Raw genomic sequence first — 22,828 nt, 5'->3', positions numbered from 1 at the left:
GAAAGTTTTTGTATTTTTACCACCATCATATAGACGTTACACCTGGTCTTGGTCCCCAAAGTAGATGAAGTTCACTGAGTTAGTACCCAAATAAACACATAACAGGTTTCTCAACAGAGGGAGCCACAGACCAATTCAACTTCACTTTCTAGTCCCAAAGGATACAATCTGATTGAAGCTTCAAATTTTTTTAAAAGCATTCTTGTTGACTCAGGAAAAGATAGATATGTGGGTATATATGATGTATAATTTCATATAATTTGAAAATAGTAATTAAACACTTTGACTTAAGGGTTTAAATTTTTTAGATATATCAGTGGCATCAGTTATGAGAAGAGTATGATATAACTTTTCAGATTTTATCATTTATGAGCGGACTCATCGGTTCCGTTGCAGTTTCCCTGTTGACTATTTGCTTATGGCTTTCATTTCATCCTTTGTAGACTCACAGTTGTCTTTATATGTCACGTATTATTGGAAGAGATTCTGCTTGGTAACCCTCAACCCCTCAAGTGCCTCATAGGTTTTGATCATTAGCTCTGGGGGCTAGAAGGACCTTTGAATTTACCTAGTTATGCTTCCTTATAATAGGAGTAAAGGAATTGAACCAAGAAGAAGGTGAATTTCTGCCCAAAGTCATGTTACTAGGTGGCGACAGGGCTGAAACTGTGAATCTCTCCATTCCTGTTCTGATATGCGTTCTTCCACAATAATGCGCTTGCTTTATGGAACTCAGGTCTGTGACCAGTCCCAACACTAATTAGTCATTTTTGTCCTTCCCTAATTAAACTGGATTCATTCTGGTATTCCTTCTGGGCTTGCTGTATTCCAAATTTTAGGGATGAATCTCTCATCTGTAATTTCTAACAATGGACTGGTTGCATTCTCTTTTCAGTCCAGAAATTTATCAACTGGTTATTTCTTTGGGCTAAATTCAATTTCTGTTTTTTTTTTTTTTCCAGATTCATAAGAGGGCACAAATGATCAGGTTTCATTGATTGCATTTGTTAGGTAAAGTCCAGGTTGTAGTTGAGCCCTTCACCTAGCGGGTGCTGCATACCCTTAACATGCTGCCCAGTGGCGAGGGTTGACATAAATTCCAAGCTGTTTATCTGTTTTTTTTTTTTTTTTCATCTTAGCAGAGACAATTTTGGCAGTTTCTTCTTCGATCATTATCTCTCCTTTTTACCCATTGTTTTCTTTTTTGTTGGGGTTTACCTGTATTGATCCGTGCCTTTTCTGATATTAACGAACTTATGTTTCATAGAAATAAAGGCTATACTGAAATAAACCTGAGATTCCTATATAAAAATGTTGTGATATCTTCTTTTGTTCAATGAGGGACATGTAAACAGTATAGCTCTTATTAGGAAGGAAAATTATCACCTTGGTTATCTTATTTCTAGAGTGTTTTAAATTTACTTTGAAATCCCATATATTGTCTTAAAATGCATGTGTTAGCTGAATGGTAAAGAGTACGTAGGCACAGGAGGGTCCACTGGGCATTCCTACGAAAGAGGTTAGCTTTTTTTTTCTTACCGATGGGCTCTGCCTCTTTTCTGGCTGGAGTTAATCAGAGTTTTAAGTTTTGTGCTTATGAGAATACAGTGAATTAAGACATTTAAATCATTCAGGCACAATTAAATTTTTCATATGGCCACATCTTCCCAGGACTATTTCAATCTTTTAAGCTTTCTGTACTGTAACTAATTGTAACAACCATCCATAGTACCTGACGTTGCAAACAACGTTGGTTTGCCACTACCTAAAGCAATGCTGCTTTCGAAAGCCCAGGACTGCACTGTCTCATATTGATGCAATGCATAGGCCCCCAGCAGGACACCTGCTCCCGCCAGAAAGCATTCAGCCTCTATCAGGATTAGTCCAATAATCATCTTCAGTGTCACTTAAGAACCAGCAGCCAATCATTGACAAGTATGACTGTGACACTGTTGTGTGAATGAGATGGTCCCCAACTGGGATAAAACAACATTTCTATCCTCAATCTGTGGTCTTTAAAGAATGTTCAATTCCTTACTTATTTACTTATTTACTCATCATTTTACTGGTTCATTAAATACATGTCTGCTGAGTGCTAAAGGCAGTCAAGTCTCTAAGGAAAGAAAGCAAACAGACTGAGTTCTACCAGCAAGGTGTTAAAGACGGTGGGCATCAGAAGGTGACATATGGCAGGTAGTGAAAAGAGTTACAAAGAAAAACCATGGTAAAGAGGAACGATGGGCTCGGTGCCTGTGGCTCAAGTGGCTAGGACGCCAGCCACATAAACTTAAGGTGGCGGGTTTGAATCCAGCCTGAGCCCGCCAAAAACAATGATGACGGCTGCAACCAAAAAAATAGCTGGGCATTGTGGTGGGTGTCTGGGGTCCCAGCTACTTGTGAGGCAGAGGCAGGAGAATTGCTTGAGCCCAGGAGTTGGAGCTTGCTGTGAGCTTTGATGCCAGGGCACTCTACCCAGGGTGACAGCTTGAGGCTCTGTCTCAAAAAAAAAAAAAAAAGAGGAATGATGGCAAATGCCTTTGTAGATGGGCTAACTAAGTACTGGCTCCCCAGCCGAAGTCTGGGGGACAAAAGCATTCTAGGTAGAGGGTAAATGGGCTTAGCGCCTGTAGCTCAGCAGCTAGGGCGTTAGCCACATACACCAGAGCTGGCGGGTTCGAATCCAGCCCAGGCCTGCCAAACAACAATGGCAACTAAACAAAAAAGAGCCTGGCATTGTGTTACCTGTGGCCCCAGCAAGAGAATCGCTTAAGCCCAAAAGTTTGAGGTTGCTGTGAGCTGTGATGCCACAGCACTATACCCAGGGTGACATAGTGAGACCCTGTCTCAAAAAAAAAAAAAAAGAAAGAAAGAAAGAAAGAGAGTAAGTGGAGAGGGCTTGAGCCCGAGAGCAACAGCATATAATTGTTGGAGTATTTGGTTTCTTGTGGTTGTGGAAATGAAGTCTTCATTTCCTTTGTGGCTCTTAGCTGGGCCATCACTTTTAGATCCTTGTCCTGAGGGCCCCTCCCTCTCAAAGCCAGCCCCAGAGAGCTTCCCAGCTGTCAACTCTCTCTCCCACCTGGCATCTCTCTGACTCCTCCACATGCTGACAGCAGAAGAAAACTCTTGCTCTTAAAGAGCTGGTGTGATGAGATTAGGGCCATCCAATCATCTCCATTTTGACTAGCTCCAAGTCAACTGTTTAGTAATCCTGAGTGCATCTGCAAAATTGCTTTTGCCAGGGAATATAATTGGACAGACGTGATATCTCATTGTATTCACAATCCCTGGGATTATAGAAATTTGGGAGAACACGTTAGAATTCTGCCCATCACTGCCTCTTTTTTTGGTCCTCCTGGATCTACCAAGAAATTTTTATTTTTATTGTATTACTGGAATCTAATTTGATACTTCATTGTTAAGAAAAAGTCAAGCTAAACATAGAATATATTTACACAGGTTAAAATCTGTAATCTCGCCTTTTAAGGAAACAACCTTTGAGAGTGTCTGGTGTGATTTGAAGGGAGGGTACCTTTCCCAACTGTTGGTGGAAAAGAAGTTATTCTATGTAAAATAATCTAAGGTGGTTTAGTCTGAGCCACACTGGAGGACCCTGACCTGGAGCCACACCCAAGAAGCCTTCAGCACGCGGACTCGAGATGGTAGGGTGACAGTTTGGCTTTATACGTTTTAGGGAGTTAGGGGTTACAGGTGAGGTCATATTCAATATGTGGAAAACATAACATTGGTTTGGCCCCAAAAGGTGGGACATTTGGAAGTGGGAGTTTATAGGCAATAGGTGAGTTTAAAGATTCTTTAGCTGACAATTGGCTGAAAGAGATGGGCTCTGTCTAAAAGACCAGGAGTCAGTGAAAGGATGCTTAAGATAAAGGGTCTGTTAATAATTAGACTCAAGGGGTTTGTTGTGTGTGCTGAGGACCTGGAGGAGTGTCTTGCAGAGCCGTAGGCCTGCTAGTGAGTCACAAAGGACACCTACAAGATCGAAGGGGGCATGATGAGGCCTGTCTGGTCTCCTTCTCATGGCTAGCAACTCAGTTTTAGGGATCCACCTAGGCAAGAGGGGGTCCAGGCAGTCAGTCACCTTAAGATTTTATTTTAGTTCATACAACCAGCTTGTTTTTTCTTTTCAGCCTGGTAGCAGATGAGATCTAATATTTCAATGCTTTTATACAGCACAGAGTAGAAAGCAGCCTTTTGTTGGCGGCTGTTGTGCCCTATTTTGTCTTCCTTGCTGCCTCCTTGGTAGTGATAGACTTTGATTTCTTTCTCTTTCTTTTTTGTGTATCTCTCTCCTTGCTGTACTGCCCAGGCTTGGGGATGGGTGACACTGGTGACATGAAACTGCCCCTTCTGTGCTCTTCAAAATATCTTATTTCTGTACTGAAGCCAGGTACTGTGACCTCTCAAATGGATTCCTCAGCCCTCGGGAGGTTATTTTTGTGCATAGGTAGTTGTTAAAATCGGTGGATGCTTCTACACGGGGACAAGAACTGGAAGGTCCTATTCTGCCATCTTGCTGACCCCATTCCCTGAAATAGTTAATATAGTTAATCGCTGAACACGGGAATAGGGTGTTCATGGAATATGTTGACAGGACAAAAAGCTGAAACATTGGCAGAAGCCCAAAGTCAACAGGAGAGCCGAGTAAATATTGCCTGAAATGCCACCTTCGTGCAGCTCGCAGACCGTTCGTTTTTAAGAGACGAGAGAATTCCTCATCTCCACAAAAGCAATTTCACTTTCAGGTAGCAAATTTCTCTTTTTGGTTGCTTCTGAATAAAGTGGGGGCTTTTTAACTATAATTTTTACTTTCTAAAGAAACTCTCAATTTATAACCCAATTTCCTGAGTATTTAGAGAGTCTCGAAGGAATTAATAGTTATGATATGAGGAAATATTAAAAATCAAAGCTAATACCTGACTGTTTTGAAATTTAAAGACTGGATTTAGTATTTTCTGAGTTTCTTGTTCCTTAGGAATTTGGGATGAGTATATTGCCGTGCTTTATGATACTTTGCTTATGGCTCAGCTCAAGAGGTTGTTTAACTCTTGAATTTCTCTCTACCGATTCCTTTCCCAAAATACCAGCAACAGAGGTGGCAAGTCAGTAATAAACACAGTCTTAGTCTGGAGGTCTCCGTTTGTGTCTTGGAAAGCATTTTACCTTGTTCAAGACTCTGAACACAAAATACACAGAGACTCTGCTCTCTATACTTTTTTTTTTTGCAGTTTTTGGCCAGGGCTGGGTTTGAACCCACCACCTCCGGCATATGGGGCCGGCACCCTCCTCTTCTGAGCCACAGGCGCCACCCTGTTCTCTATACTTATGAACTGCTTGTTATGATTTGCAACTCACACATTTGCAAGATGATACATCATCTCTAATTAAGGTTCATATTAAATATATGCCGAATTGATGTGTTGTTTCCTTTTTTAGGATGATCTCATTTGGGCAAACAGCTTACCTCATGGCTTTGTTTAGTACGGTTTCCTGTGGTAAGTGACTTCTCTACAAAACGTAGAAATAAGGATGCGTGAGGGAGGAGGAGGGAAGCCAGACAGACCCCCCCCTGGAGAGTGCTGTTGGACACACAGCCTCAGGGACGCAGACGGCCCCTAATAACTGATGTCCAGCGTCCCTCCAATGTCGGGGGGCGAGCATCTCTTTCCAGAATATTGCCCGAGACACACATTGCAGACCAAGCGGAGGTGCTGGGGAGTGGGAGTGTCTTAGGGAGGTGTTAACAGAAACCTCTCTGCGGGGATGGCGCTCCACAAAGCAGATTTCATAACAAAGACATTAGCCTCTATTTTTATTCTCAACATTTAAAAAAATAAACTTTCCATGAACATTCAAAAGAATGCTAGACATTTTATAGTGCCTGGGTCCAATGCAAATACCTGACAGGAATGTATATTCTAGGCCACTTGGGAACCGTTTCCCAAAGGAAAGTAGCTCGTTTAAATTTAACTCTGTAAACCACCCGTTTGAATAGTTAGAAGAATAGTTTTTAACACCAGGTTTTAACCTTATTTCTTTCTATAATCCATTCCATTACTTTTCACAGAATAAGGATGATACAGGACACTGTTTTTCATTCATCATTGTAACGCAGAGTTCTTAGTGTCACAATTCTGATTCTTGGTGATTTAAGATGCACACACCATAGTTGGGCACGGTGGCTCACACCTGTAATCCCGGTGCTCTGGGGTGGGGGGTGGGGAAGCGAGGCAGGAGGATTTCTTGAGCCAGGCAATTCAAAATCAGCCTGAGCAAGAGCAAGACTCCTTACTAAAAATAGAAAAACTAGCTGGGCATGGTGGCAGGCACCTGTAGTCCCAGCTACTTGAGAGGCTGATGTAAGAGGATTGCTTAGCCCAGTAGTTTGAGGTTGCTGTGAGCTATGATGCCATAGCACTCTACCCAGGGGGACAGAGTGAGGCTCTATCTCAAAAAAAAAAAAAATAGGGGCACACCATAGTGAGCATTTCCCTACTTCTCAGATGGATGGCAAAGATAAACAGCTGTGGGTGAAGTTTATATTGTAATTTTTTCAAGAAAAAGCTTTCCCCCCCCCAAATCACAGTTCCCTTTCATCTTGCCCCTCAATCCTAATTGTTTTTCAGGGTCACACAATCTCAGTGTGTGCAAATCCACTGACTCCTAGGAATGAGTTTAAACAGAAATACTATGGACAAGCTTTATGTTTTTGGCAAAGAAAAGAAAAATTATGATTGTGCTAGAAAAACGGGAGGTGTAAATAAACAGAAAATTAGAAACTGGGTGGTGCCTGTGGCTCAAAGAGTGGGGCGCTGGCCCCATATACCGGAGGTGGTGGGTTCAAACCTGCTGTGGCCAAAAACTGCAAAAAAAGAAAGAAAGAAAGATCCTTGTTGTTGATAACAAGAGGGTTGGCTCACTCTGGGTCTCGCCATGAAATGCCAATTGTATAGATGTGTCAAGTTAAAACACTGCAAAAACTGCAAAAAAAAAAAAAAAGAAAATTAGAAACTACATTCGGCTTATAGCCCCCCAATGCAGAAATAGACATTGTTAAAACTCTTTTGTTTAATCTTTCAGACATTTTTCTGCATAAACCATTTACATATATTAATTGCAGATACTCTTTCTTGCGTATTTCCCATTTACAGCTCTCTTTTAAGGCAAAATCCCACACACATACCATGTTTTTTGGAGCTTGGGAGTCTTCCCTTTTTGTGGTGTCTTGTACGCACGTTCTTACACACATACTCAGTCATTTCTGTAGAATACATTTTTAGAAATAAAAATCCTAGATACAAAGGTGTGAAAAATTTTGAAGATTCTATAACATGCATCACGAAATTATCTTTCAAAAAGCTTGCTCCCTGGTTGAGTTTTTCCACCAGCTTAGGAAAGTGCTCATTCCCCCACTTAGGTCAACTTGAATAGGCACTTGGAATTCTGTGGCCTGGCGTAAACAGTATCCTAATTCATTTCTGGGGAGCTGCTGCCTCCCAGCTTCTGTCAATGTGATTCTGGGAACTCTGCTTCTACTGCGGACACCAGGACTGGGGCAAATGACCCAGGCAGGCCTGACCCAGGAAGCACATATATCCAGCTAGATGCAGTGGCCCCGTCAGAGGCAAAATCTTGGAACAAGGCTTTTGCTTAAATCTCTGGAAATAGGCCACTCCCGTACCCAATGATTTGAAATAAAAAGCAAATACAGAGACCAGAGCTGCAGGTACTACCTTTTCACTCTGGGGAGCTTGAAACCAATAGCAACACCATGGCCCTGAACAAATGGATGGAGACAAATTGCCTACTGATGCCAACAATTGAATACAATGTCCAAGTATTCCTGAAGCCAGATTCACCGTGGACTTCTCAGGTTCTGAACCAGTAAATTTCATTTGCACTCAAGCCATTTTGAACGAGGTTTTCCTTCTTTTTTTTAAGTTTCAGAATATTATAGGGGTACACACATTTTAGTTACATAATTTGTTTTTGTACATTTTAAGTCAAAGTTGCTAGTGTGTCCACCTCGAATATGTGCATTGCAAGAGTTATGTGTGCATTGACCCTACCCATCCTCCTCCCTTGAACTAGGTTTCCGATCACTGTCTAAACCAGTACACAAACTCTGCTCATGTAATTTTTAAGTTTTGCTAATCCTGTGGCTACAATGACGTCGTGTTTTGTTTTTTGGGGGGGACAGAGTTTCACTCCGTTGCCCTGGCTAGAGTGCTATGGCATCATCATAGCTCACAGCAACTGCAAACTTTTTTTTTTTTTTTTTTGCAGATATTGGCCGGGGCTGGGTTTGAACCTGCCACCTCCGGCATAGGGGGCCGATGCCCTACTCCTTAAGCCACAGGCACTGCCTGCAACTGCAAACTTTTAGGCTTGAGCAATCTGCCTGCCTCAGTCTCCCAAGTAGCTGGGACTACAGGTGCCTACCACCAGACCCAGCTAGTTTTTCTATTTTTAGTAGAGATGGGGCCTTGCTCTTGCTCAGGCTAGTCTCAAACTCTTGGACTCACAAGATCCTGCCAGCTCAGCTTCTCCAAATGCTGGGATTACATGCAAGAGCCACCATGCCTGGCAGGCATCTTGCTATTTTAACTTGCCTGTATTTGTGACTCTTACAATTTTTCATGTGCTTAACTAGTCACTTGTGTTTCTTTTGAAAATTACCTTTTCACATCTGTCACCTGATTTTTAAAACCGAAAATGTTTTTCTTCTCCTTATTGATGATGTGATTTTATTTTCTTTTCTCTTTTTTTTTTTTGAGACAGAGCCTCAAGCTGTCACCCTGGGTAGAGTGCTGTGGCATCAGAGCTCACAGCAACCTCCAACTCCTGGGCTCAAGCGAGTCTCCTGCCTCAGCCTCCCAAGTAGCTGGGACCACAGGCACCTACCACAACGCCTGGCTATTTTTTGGTTGCAGTCGTCATTGTTGTTTGGCAGGCCCGGGCTGGATTCAAACCCACCAGCTTAGGTGTATGTGGCTGGCGCCTTAGCTACTTGAGCCACAGGCACCTAGCCAGATGTGATTTTCTAACAAGAAAGAATAACCTATCTACTGTCCATGACATGGGACATGGGGGCCCATGAGAAAGCTATGACTTACTAGATAACTGAGTAATGGGGTCTTACATACACTTTAAAATACAATACAAATGAGGTTGTCATCCTCATTGTCACCATCCTAACCAACTTGTCAGAATAAGCAAGAACAACTGCTAGAAGTTTCTTTCCATCAGCTCTGAAGTTGGCATATTCCTAGTTATTCTCTTTCAGTGGCTGAGTCACGTGGCAGGTCACAAATACTCAACTGCAGGAGGGGTACTCCCAGGCTGGCACAAGCCATTGTTCGTACCTTTGTATGTACACGGGGATGGAGGCATGGATAGCATAGCTTGATAACTAGGAATCAGCCCAAAATACTGTCTAAAATATAGACCTTTTTTAGGTGGCATTGTTATTGGACCAACACTTGGTGTTTTATGTGTATATGAAATCTAGGCAGTACACTTGTACTCCCAGGAGCTTTCACCTGGAGAGATATGTGCCCTTTCCAAATATATAAACCTTAACCAAGAGGTAGTCACCCTGGCCACACCTCTGAGAGAAGCAACCTTGCTGGGTTAAATCATCACACCTGGGACCAGAGCCAGAATCCCCCGAGGGGCAGGAAAGTGCAAAAAAATGTGAATCTTCAGTGCTCAATGAATGCATATTGTCTGACTTTTTCCATTCCCTGGAAGGCAATACAAAAATAGACACTATTTTTTTTTGGGGGGGGGGGAATAGAGTCTCACTCGGTCACCCTGGGTTGAGGATCACAGTGTCGTAGTTTACAGCATCCTCAAACTCCTGGGATCAAGTGATCTTCTTGCCTCAGCCTCCTGAGTAGCTGGGACTACAGGTGCCTACCACCATGCCCACTGGGTTTTTGTTTCTATTTTTAGTAGAGACAAATTCTTGCTCTTGTTCAGGCTGGTGTTGAACTCCTGAACTTAAGCAATCCACCTGGCTCAGCTCCCCAAGGTGCTAGGATTACAGGCCTGAGCCACTAAGCTGGCTAAAAATAAACACCATTCAGGCTTGGCACCTGTAGCTCAGTGGTTAGGGCGCTGACCACATACACTGGGCTTGGTGGGTTCAAACCCCACCTGGGCCTGCCAGAGAACAATGACAACTGCAACAACAACAAAATAGCCAGCATTGTGGCAGGTGCCTGTAGTCCCAGCTACTTGGGAGGCTGAGGCAAGAGAATAGCTTAAGGCCAAGAGTTTGAGGCTGCTGTGAGCTGTGATGCCATAGTGAGAAAAAAATAAACACTATTTAAATTGAAGAGTCACTTCTCTCCTGAGAAATAGACAAGGTTGCCAATGGCCTATAACATAGGTAATGGACAAGAGACTCACCGAAATGAATGTGTTAAGGAAGCACACTTTGAAGTGGTCTTTCAAGATCCAAATTCATATTTTAAAGCCAGTAAGACATTTAATTCTCTAATTACATGTGGAGTGTGTTGGGTCCCTTTGTGGTCGACACTTCTCTGAGCCTGGGGACGTTGGGTCTCTGGCCCAGAACCAGGGCCTCTCTGGAGCTGGATGGTAGGTCTCCAGCCCCAGCCCATGAAACAGCCTGGAGTTGGACCGCTGTGCCAGCTATCTCAGGCTCGATCTCATTCAGGTCTTGGATGCCAAAGCACTTTAGAGGTCACAGTCAATATTAGTAGGAGCGAGCATCTCAGCAGCAGTCTTGGCAGTGGGCTGTCAGTCTTAGCTTGTATATGTTCCCCAGCAGCTGCACCTGAGGTTATTTATAGAAGTAATCCAGCACAGGTGTGGACACTGCCATGCAGTGATGTCCGTGTTCTTGTCACATGCTCTCACGTGCTCTCATGCTCCTTAACAAGAGACCAATGATGTTAAATGAGGTTAAGTCCCTTTCCCAGTCCCTTGTCACCAAGGTATTTCTCACAGGTGTCTCCTATAGGAGTGCAGGGTGATTAGAGCTGTGATTAATTCCAAACAGCAAATTGTTCAAAGGTTATTTTACATGTAGCATATGCATGCATTTGTTTAAACTATCTAAAAACTGAGCACGTAAAAAATAAACATTTACTAACTATCAGTTTTCTTGAATTAAACTAAGATGTAGAGCAATATTTAACATTGCTGGCTAGAAAAAGAGATAAAATTGGGAGTCAGATGGGCTGGATTTAAGTCCCAGGACACTAATTAGTTATTTGGATTTTGAGCAAGTATTTGTGCCCTGCGACTTTTTTCTTAAAAGAAAAAACATCAGATGCAGATAATAAAGCCTGTGTCTAGTTTCCCTAAGGGATTAGTGTTTGAAATGTTTGTTATGATAGTGTTTTGAATGATTTCAAATATCACTGTGCAAATAGTAGCCTTAATATATTTCATTCTGCTTCTGTAATAAAGATTTTTGGGCAGTCAGTGGAAGAGATAAAGTGGTTAAGAACACAGACATATTTCTATTAAAATTATTGGCATTTATTCCAAATCAATTTTTTATGATTATATCATAGGATGTCTGACTCAACTGTATCAAAACACCTTCTTCCGCGGTGGGGATTTGACTGCCATATACACCCCAAACGCCCTACACTGTCGGACGGTGTGCACGCTCCACCCCAAGTGTTTGCTTTTCAGTTATCTGCCAGCGAGTTCAACTAACAACACAGGGAAAAGGTAAAAGTTGGCATTTCATTATTGAAAAAGTCAGTTATTTTTCAAGGTGGGATCAGTTGGGTGTAGAAAGGGCATCGCCTATCTCAGGGTTGTCCCTTGAAGGGGGTTCAAGGCCTCCCTGCATCAGAATCCCCGGAGTGGTTCTTAAAAAATGCAGACTCTTGGGCTACACCCCAAACCTAGAGAACCAAAGTCTCTTAGGCCTGGAGGTAAAGATCTCAAAGAAATGTGAGAAACTCTTCCACTGTCGGGGTAGGGTTGGGGTAATTATAGGTAAGATTAGATCTTCAGGCCGTCCTGGAGAGGGAATGAGACTCCTGTGGAGTTGGTTTATGACTCAGACTCACAGCTGTGAGTTTGGTTTAGACTCACAGCTTGGGACTTGTCGGAATTAACTTCTTCCTTTTGTAAGACCCGGAGTAAGCGAATGTGACTCGAGGCAAGAAGGGTAGGTTTCCACTCTTGGTTGGTTGCCTCTTCTGGTGCCTTTTATGTCTGGAAAGCGTATCCATGGATTGATTCTCTGTAACCTGGCTGCTGTGGGAGTGGTGAGTGGAACAAAGAAGGGGCTGTCTTGTCTCGAAGATAGGGGTTTAGATCGGAGGATGTTGAGGTACACCCAATCACCCGGCTGGAGGAGTACCTTCTTAAAGGGGGAAGCTGGTTTAGGCAACGAGACAGGACAGGCCAGGGATGTTGTTCCCCAGAGGGGCAGGACTGTAGGAAAGTCTCCCAGGATGGATGGCCGCACATCAGCTCAAGGTGCTGAGGGAGTGGGGTTTTCTTGGGCTAATGCCGCATTCAGGCGTAGGGAGGAGGTCTATCCAGGTGTGCTGTGTTTCCATCGGGAGGCCAGTGAGGTGTGTTTTAATGAGTCTGTTCATTTTTTTCTGCCCTCTCCAAGGCTGGAGTTAGTAGGATGAATGGAAGGTCCATCGTATGACAAGGCCTGGAGAGACTCCCCATGTTACCTGACTGCAGAGTGATGGGGAGACGGACATGGGGGATTATTTCATTGACAAGGGCTTGGATGGAAACTGCCAATTGTTGAGAAAGCCTGATATTGTTTAGAGTGTACCAGCCTTTGTGGAGGGTGGCTCCTTTTTCTTTAAAGTGGCTATTTTCTTGGGGGGAGTATTGTGGTGTCAGGGTGGGTAGAAGGGGCAAGATAGCTTGGGAAAAGGAAGAGGGCATCAGCTTTGTGGTTGCTCTTGGAAATGTCAAAGGTGAGCTTTTGAGGTCCCGCGCAGTGTAAGACTGCTACGTTGGTAGGGAAAGTAATGGCTTGTAGTAACTTGAAAATAAGAGTTTTATTGATAATAGGGGATCCCTGAGTGGGAAGGAATCTACATCCTTTCCACAGAAGTATATGAGAATGAAGGATATGGAAAGCATATTTGGAATCTGTGTATATGTTGATGTTTTGTCCCCATGCCAATGTTAAGGCACAGATAAGGGCAATGAGTTCAGCCTGTTGTGATGTGGTCCCCAGGAGTAAGGGGCTAGATTCAATAACAGATGTGAAGGAGGCTATCCCATATTCTGCTCTATTAAACTCTGGAGGAGCTGCCATCTGTGCACCAAGTGGTTGTCTTGGAGGTTAGGGAGGGCATGTCAGAAATGAGAATGTCTGCACACTTGTGACTTGGGTGATGGTGTGGTTGGTGATGTGTCAGAGAGAGGCAGAAGTGTGGCTGGGTTTTTAGAGGTAGGAAGATATTTGGGCTTCCTAAAAGGGTGGTGTGAAAGACTTGTAGACAGGTTGATGAAATGATTGGTATTGCCTGGTGTGTTAACAAGACCTGAAGTTAATGGAAGGTGTAGATGTAGAGAACTGGGTGAAAGTGAATGTGCAGTTTTCCTGGACTAAAAGTAAAGCTACCACCAAGGTGTGGAGGCAAGAAGGCCATCCTTTAACTGTTTTATCTAGTTGGAAACTTCTTTGGAAAAGTATGAGTGGAAAGGTGGTTGGGTCTTTTGGTTTGACTGAGTATGCCAATGGCAAATCTCTGGCAGCTATCAACATAGTAGGGAAAGGCTTGGAGGACTGGGAAGGAAAATGGATGAAGCTTGAAGTCAATGGTCCGCTTGACTTTTATAAAGGGAGGGCTCAGGGAGGAGAGTTTCATTAGGGTCTCCAGTGGATGCAAGATGTACTGGCTTAGCTAGAATGCCAAAGGTGGGAATCCACAGACGGAGGAAGTTAGCCAAGTCCACAAAGGATAGAAGACCCATTTTGGAGGTGGGGAGGGGTAAGATGGCATCTCTCCTACCCCTGCATAGAAGGCATCTCTCTTACCCCTTTTATGCAGGGGTAAGAGACATGCCCCGGTAGGTGAGCTGGATTTTGATTAATTGAGCTTTTTTGGATGAAACTCTATGTGTTTCATAGAGTTTCCAAAAACACAAAAATTGTGATGTATACATTCAACTTCTATGACTGATTTTATTTTTTAAGTAAATGAAAATATTTGCAAAAACAGTCCCCAGTTGGGAACATAGCTTACCTGAGAGTTTAGTAACACAAGAAAAATCATTAACTCTTTAATATAACTGACTTCCTATACTTAAAAAAGTTGAGTATAAAGATAAACAATGTTGAAGTTAGTTATTATGGAGGCCTTAGGTATTCTAATATTACCTCTAAGAATGTTCTTTTCAGCAAGTATCAGAGAAGCTGTGTCATTTTCCTTATTATTCTGGGTTTTGTTTATTAGTGTATAGAAAATGCTAGACATTTCCTCAATGTATGTTTACTATTCTCCTTCCTAAGTGAAGCTACTTTTAAAAACAGGTTTGGTTGCTTCTTGAAAGATAGCATTACAGGAGTCCTGCCAAGAGTGCATCTGATGAGTGCAATTTCTGGACATTCCTTAAAGCAATGTGGTCATCAAATAAGTGGTAAGAAGTGGATTTCTTCATAAGTTTGAGTTAATTATGGATCTGCCTTAGAACAACTTTTGTTCAATGTCTATACTGTGAAGGACTTTGGGAAGGGAGCACTTAGAAAAAACATAATAGAGAAGTATGCTGAACATACAAGAGGGAACCATATTTGAATATCTGGACAGTTTTTGTCTTTATCAGTCAGCATGTACTTAATAAGCCTCTTGTGAGGTTAGCACTAAGTGTAAGATTTGCAGACAGCGAGTACACCTCCAAACAGCAGCCTCTCCTTGATTCCACATAAGAATCTTACAGAAAATGCAGAGAACATCTCTCTCCCAGGTTCACTTGGGGGTAATGTGTACATAGTGGTTTTCAGAATCACTCTCTCCCAGGAGTGATGTTGTCCTTTCCCTTAGAGGACATTTGGCAGTGTCTGGAGACACATTTGGTTGTCACACTAGGCAGACGCTACTAGCATTCAGTGAGTAGAGGCCAGGGGTGCTATTCAACCACCATGAGGCACTGGACTGTGCCCATGATAAAGAATTTTCTGGCTCCAACTGTCCATGCTGCTGAGGCCAAGGAACCCTGTTATACACCATTAAGTGCAAATGAAGAACTGAATTCTGTAAATTTGCTAAGAATAATACTTGTTAAAAGAAATGTGAAGGCTAGGATGTTGGAGAACTTTAATTCTGACAACTATTGCTACCAGTGTCCTGAAAAGCAGCTTCTAACACATTCTGCTGAATTCAAGACAAATGAACTATTTCTCTAACATGACCAGGACTGATTGGAAACTGGAGAGTACCAAGAAGATGTTCTCAAGGGATACATGGGCAGGATCCTCCTAATGACCACACTGTGACAATACATCTTCCCTGCTTTATCTTTGCATTGTATGGTTAATTTTGTAGGTTCGAATTTCAGGTGTTTTAAAATGATTCATCCTTCCCTCCCCCATAAATACCACCTCTTCAATACACATACACTCTGAGTCTGTTATTTGTATTTTAACTAGTTATCCAAAGTGGCAGTGCTTTTTATGATAAATATGGAGTCTGTGTAGTTTACCTGAGGGGGACCACATTTCCTTTTTTATTAAGATCAACTTCATATATTAATACACTTTGCTACAAACTCATCCTTTAAGTGTAAGGTGACCAGAAGTCCAGCTTTTGGTGGGACAGTCCCAATTTTTAACAATTTGTCCTGCGTCCTGTGGTGTTTTTAAAAAGTCCTGATTTTTGGAAAGAATGCAAGACAAGCTAGGGAATGGCGGGACAACGGAATGGAATATATGATTTTCTGCTGCTGAAAAGGTTAATGTAACTCCATTTGGGAATGAAGAGGTTAATGTAACTTCATTTGGAAATGAAAAGGCTAACTTAAACTTCCTACTCCCCTCCTGGGCAAGGTCATCCAGGTGGAATTGGTATCAGAAGGAGACTGGCTCCCTCCCTCACTTCTAGGCAAAGAAAATTAGCTCAGAAGGAGCCAAACTATCTGGAACAAACAAGTAGCCCCCCCTTCTCTAGAGGGTCCCTAACCATAAACAGCTCAGCCAATAGCAGCCCGGCCCAACAAAACACCCAATGAAATTCCTCTATGTGCTTTGAAAACCTCAGCTGCTTCATTAGGGGGTCACCCTTCCTCCAGCCACGCTGAAGAGAAGAGTGGCCCAGGCATATGCTTGCAAAATAAAGCACTTTTTGTCTTTACATATGTGTGGTGGTCTCTCAGCGGCAATGTTGGAACCAACATTGCCATGTGGCTATTTTGCCAGGATATGAGTTTTATATTATTTTTGTTAATTTTATAATGTTAAACTTTAATAATAACAAATAATTGTTGAGAAATGATTATCGAGAACTGCTTATCAAAGTTCGCATTGTTGATCAGTTGTTAGAATTTGACCACCATTGTTTGGATTTAATGAACAATGGCATTTTTTGGCATTGGTAACCACAAAAACATTTTGTAACTGTCTCTCAGACCATACACATCGTACTGCATGCTAGTGCTAGTTAAATAAGTGATGTCAACAAATCAGCTATTCAGATAATTTAGGTAAGTAATTTATTTATTTCATGAATTTAGCAGACAGTACTTGTATTATTTATATTTTAAAGGGGCGGCAAAAAGTCTAGCACCGGCCTTGAAAGTGACACTTACAACTCACAAGGTATCATTATTAAAAAAATATATTGATAAAGAAAAGGTTAACTCTTGGGCATCAGCAAAAATCACAATAGAGAACAAATGTTTAGAAACAAACCATGTTCCATACAATAATGCACTAAAAATTATGGGATATGCGCTGTCCTTGCCAGGAACTAATACTGTGACTGAACGCATTTTTTCTCTATGGTAAATAAAGTGTGGACATCAAAAAAATCACAATTAAATGTTGAGACTTTGAAAGCCATTTTATGTGTGAAATATAATTTAACAAATACTTGTGAAAAAATTTGTGACCTTTTAAACAACGACAGCAATCTACTAAAAAAAATTCACTCAAATGAGAAATATGCCAAAGAATAAAATAATACTATACATAATTTTTTTTTTTTTGGCCAGGGCTGCATTTGAACCCGCCACCTTCGGCATATAGGGCCAGCACCCTACTCCTTTGAGCCACAGGCACCTCCCTGTACATAATTTTTGTTTAATGTATTATATTTGTAAATTGTACTTATGTTGAAATTAAAAAGCTATATATTACAATACTATTTTTGCGTTCTATGAAAATTTTTGTTGCTCCATATAGACCAAATTTTTAATTAAGAATACCCCCTACCCCCGTCAATGGTTTCCTGCTTTACCAATGTTAAAATCTGGTCACCTTATTTAAGTGCTATTTGCAATTAGTAAAATTTAAAAAGAAGGTAGTGCTGGGCCTTTCTCAATACTCCTTAGTTATTGTTAATTTATTCCAAAACTTAGTCTTAAACAAAAACTTAGTCTTACCCACTGAGCTTCATTTTAATATTCCTTTCTGTCCCCAAACATTTAAAGTGAAAAATTTCCTTTAAATGCATAAGGTCTCTAAACTCGGTCAAAAACATGTAGGTTTGTAACTTTTAGATAACCATAAAGAAAACTTTTTTGTTTGTTAAGTGTCCCATTTCAACTCTTAGCCTGTTTTTTTCCTCATGTACTGCAAAATTAGAGATTTCTATATCTGCAACTTCCTGTGTGATTAGCCACTGTGAATAATCCACCCTGTTGCTCACCTCAGTATATTGTTCTCCTGCTAGTTTGTATATTTTATGTCCTACCCACTCTTCAATTCAGTTTTATGACTTCAGCCATACTTAGGAGTGGAAAATTATATATAATAGATTATGGTTTATACTGCTGATTATAGTGCCTTCTTAATCAAGAGTCTAACAAATTTGAGTATTAATAAAAAGCTTAGTTTGGGTCACTGTTTGTTAAACTGCCTACATTTTTGCATATAAGATAAGTTGTAATTAAAAAGGCACAAAATGTAAAGCAAGAATGAGAATGGGTCCATCATGCCTTGTTGATGTCCTCCCACCCATTGATAATTTCAGTGTGAGATTAACCTGCATTATGGTTAATCTCACACTGAAATTATCAGCACTTTGTGGCTCTAGAGGAAAGTAACCCTTTTGAACTCAATGCCTTAGGTGAAAAAAAAATCAGATTGCATTTATTTCAAGCCAAGTTTGATAATGTAGGGACATAGAAATTTTTGAGCCTCTAATTAATAGTGCAGTTAGCAAACATTAGATGTTATCCTTTACAACTACCGAGCACCAGTGGTATTTGATGATCTCATCCCTAGAAAGGAAATTAACTGAATTTGCTCCTTGTATTGTCTTCATACAGCTTGCCACCGAGAAACTTATGAAGGAATTGATATGAGAGGAGTCAATTTTAATGTGTCGAAGGTAGACAGTGTTGAAGAATGCCAGAAGTGGTGCACCAATAATATCCATTGCCAATTCTTCACATACGCCACACAAACATTTGCCAATGCAGAGTACCGGTGAGTAACAGTCATAGTGTTCCAGCTTTGTATTGGTGCTTCTAGGATTTAATGGTTTTCTTCATAATCTTTTTTTTTCCCAGTTGAAAACCAAACAGGGCTTTTAGGCCTAGGCACTTCCATTATTTACCTACTTAATTTTAGTGTCATTTTTCTTTGAAGAGAATACGTTCCATTTGGTCCACAGGACGACTGTGGGATGAAGGTTTTGTGTCATAATAATGTTTCCTCCCACATTCTCCCCCTGACCTTCCCTCTGTCTGATTAATAATGTAGTTCCCTAACTCACTCATCTGCAGGGTCATTGTTCTTATTGTCATGCTTATTTTCTATTCTAATCCCAAATATTCCTTGACACTTTTGCTTCTTCTTTCTTCTTCTTTTTTTTCACTCTATTTTCTCCTCAAAATTTAGCAAGCAAAAGTAACCTCTGTTTTTCACATTCAGAAACAACTGCCTGTTAAAGCACAGTCCAAGTGGGACACCAACCAGTATTAAGGTGCTGGACAACGTGGTATCTGGATTCTCGCTGAAGCCCTGCGCACTTTCAGAGATTGGTAATCGTGTGACTGCTCTCTCACTGTGTGATTACAGTAGGCAGAGTACGAGCCCTCAGAGATGTCCACGTGCTAATCCGGGACACCTGACTCTGCAAAGGGATCTTTGTGGATGTGATTAAGTTAAGGATTTTGAATGCGGAGATTAATTTTAGATCAATGTTTTACAATCTTTTTCATCTCACGACACACTTGAACCTACTATAGGTAAACTTTGAGGCACACTTAAATTACATTGATCAAAAAAAAAAAAAAAGTAAGGCAGAGCGCAGTGGCTCATACCTGTTATCTCAGCACTCTGGGAGGCTGAGGAGGGTGGATCCCTTGAGTTCAGGAGTTGGAGACCAGCTTGAGCAAGAGTGAGACCCGTCTCTACTAAAAATAGAAACACTAGCCAGATATTACAGTGAGTGCATGTAGTCCCAGCTACTCAGGAGACTGAGGTAAGAGGTTCACTTGAACCTATGAGTTTGAGGTTGCTGTGAACTATGACATCATAGCCTCTACCCAGGGTGACAAAGTGAGACTCTGACTCAAAAAGAAAAAAAAAAAAGTAAAAAAAAGAATATACTTACTATACTTTGACCTTCTATCAAAAATACTTTAATTAATGATCTTTAAAAATTTTTGCAGTGCCCCAGGTGAAGTTCTAGACTATCTGGATGGTTTCAATGTCCTCAAAAGGAGCCCTTATGAAAGAAAAAGGCAGGAGGGTCAGAGCCAGAGAGAGAGATTGGAAGGGGTCACACTGCTGGCTTTGAAAGTGAGGGATCCATGAGCCAAGGAATTCAGGTGGCCTCTAGAAGCTGAAAAAGGCAAGAAATAGGTTCTCCTTCAAAGCTTCCTAGAGGTACAAAGCCCTGCTGACATCTTGATTTTAGCCCATTTTGGACTTCTAATATCTAGAATTGTAAGGCAATACATTTGTGTTGTTTTAAGGCACAGGTTTGTGATAACAATCTCTTAACTGCAGTAGTAGAAAACCAGCACAGTGACATTGTAGCGGAAACTGCAAGGTCATTTCTTGGTGGTATCCATATAGTGAAACGACTCTACCAAGAAGAACCAATAAAACTTGATTATTTCAGTCATAGAGGTCATTTCAGTTGCCGTGAAATCTCACGCTGGTTAGTACACAAAATGTTAAGGACGGGATGGTATTGAAACCAAATCACTCGTAGCCAGTTCTGCACAGTACTGAGTGCCGCCCCTGTGCCACGCCGGTGCTGGGTGCCGAGCTAGGGCTTCTCCGTGGGGTTAGGAGGCTGGCAGCCGCACACTGCCTTTCCTCTTTGTGCCCTGTGCCCCTGCACACTGCTCATGTGTGTGCCAGACTGATTGGTTCAAACATACTGATGATTTTATTTTTGTTTTTCTTTCCCTGGAGAGTTTTAGAAGATACAGACTCCAGGAGGTAGGGCTCTATTCATTGTGTTGCATTCTGTTGCTCAAAATATCTGGCGCATTTAACCCAGGGAACTGGCAAGCTCATGCCGTGGCCTGGGGCCTGAGAGTGCCCCCCAGCCCCAGGTGTCTGCGTCCTGTGCTGGCTCTCCTGGTGAGTTGCAGTGAGTTCACACATTACTTCAGTCAGATTAAATGGCCTTTACAGAATGATACGAATCTTGGATGCTTCAGGCGTTGTTCTGAACTACTAAAGGCAGGGGTTTTCACTGGGTCCACTCTCCCACATTCCTCAGGGAGCATCTAATAGCCAGGCGCCTTCTAGACCTATCCTCACTCAGTCTCCTGACCTAACTGCCTGAATGGAATTCACAAATCAGGGAAGATTTGTCCTTATTACCACACGTTTGTCCTTAGTTTTACCAAGGTTTTTCCTAATCTCTCAAGCCAAAAACTCCTAAAGCTCCTAGAAGTGAAATGATGTGCTCAGGGTTCCGTAGCTTTGTAGTCCCCAATCCCCAGTCCGTGGCCCGTTAGGAAGTGGGCCTCAGAGCTGGAGGTGAGTGGTGGACAAGCGAGCAAAGCTCCTCTGTGTTTGCAGCGGTTCCCCGTTGTTCACATCACCACCTGAGCTCTGGCTCCCTGTCCCACACCCACACCCCCCATCTTCCACGAAACCAGCCCCTGGTGCCAAAACGTCTGAGGACTGCTGACGTAGCTGACAAGCAGAGCCAGAACTTGAACGTGAGCGAAACCAATTTCACATTCCTCCCACCTCCCTCCTCTTTTTGATGTTTGCTCTATTTTTAAATTTTTTACTTATTTATTTATTTTTAGAGACATTCTAAAAATGTCTCATTCTATCACTCAGGCTAGAGTGCTACGGTGAAACCATAGCTCACTATAACCTCAGACTCCTGGGCTCAAGTGACCATCCTGCCTTGGCCTCCCAAGCTGCTGGAATTACAGGCACTGGCTACCACTCCTGGCCTCCCCTTTTTTTTTTTTTATTGGAAAGAATTCTATCTCTCAACTCACATATGAACTTCTATGTTTAGAGATTGTCTTCTCTTTTTGTCCATCTTTCTGCATAGATTTTGAAAGATTTCAAGATAATCACATTTCCCCAATTAATCAGACAAAACTATTTGTAGTTCTGATAAAGAAAACTCTTACCATATTACTTTTTATTTTTTTATTTTTAATTTTTATTAAATCATAGCTATGTACATTAATGCAGTCATGGGGTACAGTGTGCTGGTTTTATATACAATCTGAAATATTTTCATCAAACTGGTTAACATAGCCTTCATGGCATTTTCTTAGTTATTGTGTTAAGACATTTATATTCTACATTTAAAAAGATTCACATGTACCCTTGTAAGATGAACCATAGGTGTGGTCCCACCAATCCCCTTCCCTCCCCCCTCCCCTTTCCCCATATTCGTGGGCTATAATTGGGTTATAGCTTTCATATGAAAACTATAAATTAGTTTCACAGTACGGCTGAGTACATTGGATATTTTTTCTTCCATTCTTGAGATACTTTGCTAAGAAGAATATGTTCCAGCTCCATCCATGTAAACATGAAGGAGGTAAAGTCTCTATCCTTCTTTATGGCTGCGAAATATTCCATGGTGTACATATACCACAATTTATTGATCCATTCGTGGGTCAATGGGCACTTGGGCTTCTTCCATGACTTAGCAATTATGAATTGGGTTGCAATAAACACATATAATTTTTTAATTCTCAGTTGAGCTGCTGAACCTATGCCCACCAAAAATAAAAGCATATAAACTGGAAAACAGTTTTTATTGTTATCAGCTCTCACTGAGAAAGATGGTCTGGTAACATGGCAATTACAGGGTGCAACATCATGGTTTCTGAGCAAACTGTGAGTCAGGCCAAATAAATTCAAATCTTGTTAGTGGGATTTCGTGGGGAACTTCCAGACAGTTTCTGGGAATGAGCCTTTAGAGTAGCCCCACCCCCATCCTGACTCCCCTGTGTCTGTGAGGCTGCTGGTTTTCACTGTGATCATGGGGTTTTCAAGGTTCCCATGGAGGTGAGAAGAAGGGGCTGTGTGTAGGGCAAGGTAAAGCCCTCAGGGCTCACTGTACTTACTGATGTTCAACTCCCCGGGTTGACGTAAGCCTCTGATTAATTTCCAGAGTCCTGTTTGTCTGGACAATTTTGCCAATGCTGCCATTTTATGGAGGAG

At 41.8% G+C, this 22,828-nt stretch overlaps 1 protein-coding gene across 1 annotated transcript in view; it reads left to right on the top strand.

The window, feature by feature from the left end:
* The first annotated feature begins 4,684 nt into the window (after window positions 1-4,684).
* KLKB1 (kallikrein B1) overlaps window positions 4,685-22,828 on the top strand; it is a 28,556-nt gene continuing 10,412 nt past the window's right edge. The window contains exons 1-6 of the mRNA XM_012806988.2: window positions 4,685-4,766; window positions 5,458-5,516; window positions 11,574-11,736; window positions 14,531-14,637; window positions 18,484-18,643; window positions 19,091-19,200. Coding sequence (XP_012662442.1) covers window positions 5,459-5,516; window positions 11,574-11,736; window positions 14,531-14,637; window positions 18,484-18,643; window positions 19,091-19,200 — 598 coding nt within the window. The 5' untranslated portion in view covers window positions 4,685-4,766; window position 5,458. The remainder of the gene's footprint in view (window positions 4,767-5,457; window positions 5,517-11,573; window positions 11,737-14,530; window positions 14,638-18,483; window positions 18,644-19,090; window positions 19,201-22,828) is intronic.

The sequence above is a fragment of the Otolemur garnettii genome, unplaced genomic scaffold (assembly GCF_000181295.1).
Source record: "Otolemur garnettii isolate 467f Iridium unplaced genomic scaffold, OtoGar3 scaffold00061, whole genome shotgun sequence".
NCBI classification, from domain to species: domain Eukaryota; kingdom Metazoa; phylum Chordata; class Mammalia; order Primates; family Galagidae; genus Otolemur; species Otolemur garnettii.
The sequence above is the reverse complement of the archived record's forward strand: the minus strand, read 5'-3'. Positions and strand labels throughout refer to the sequence as shown.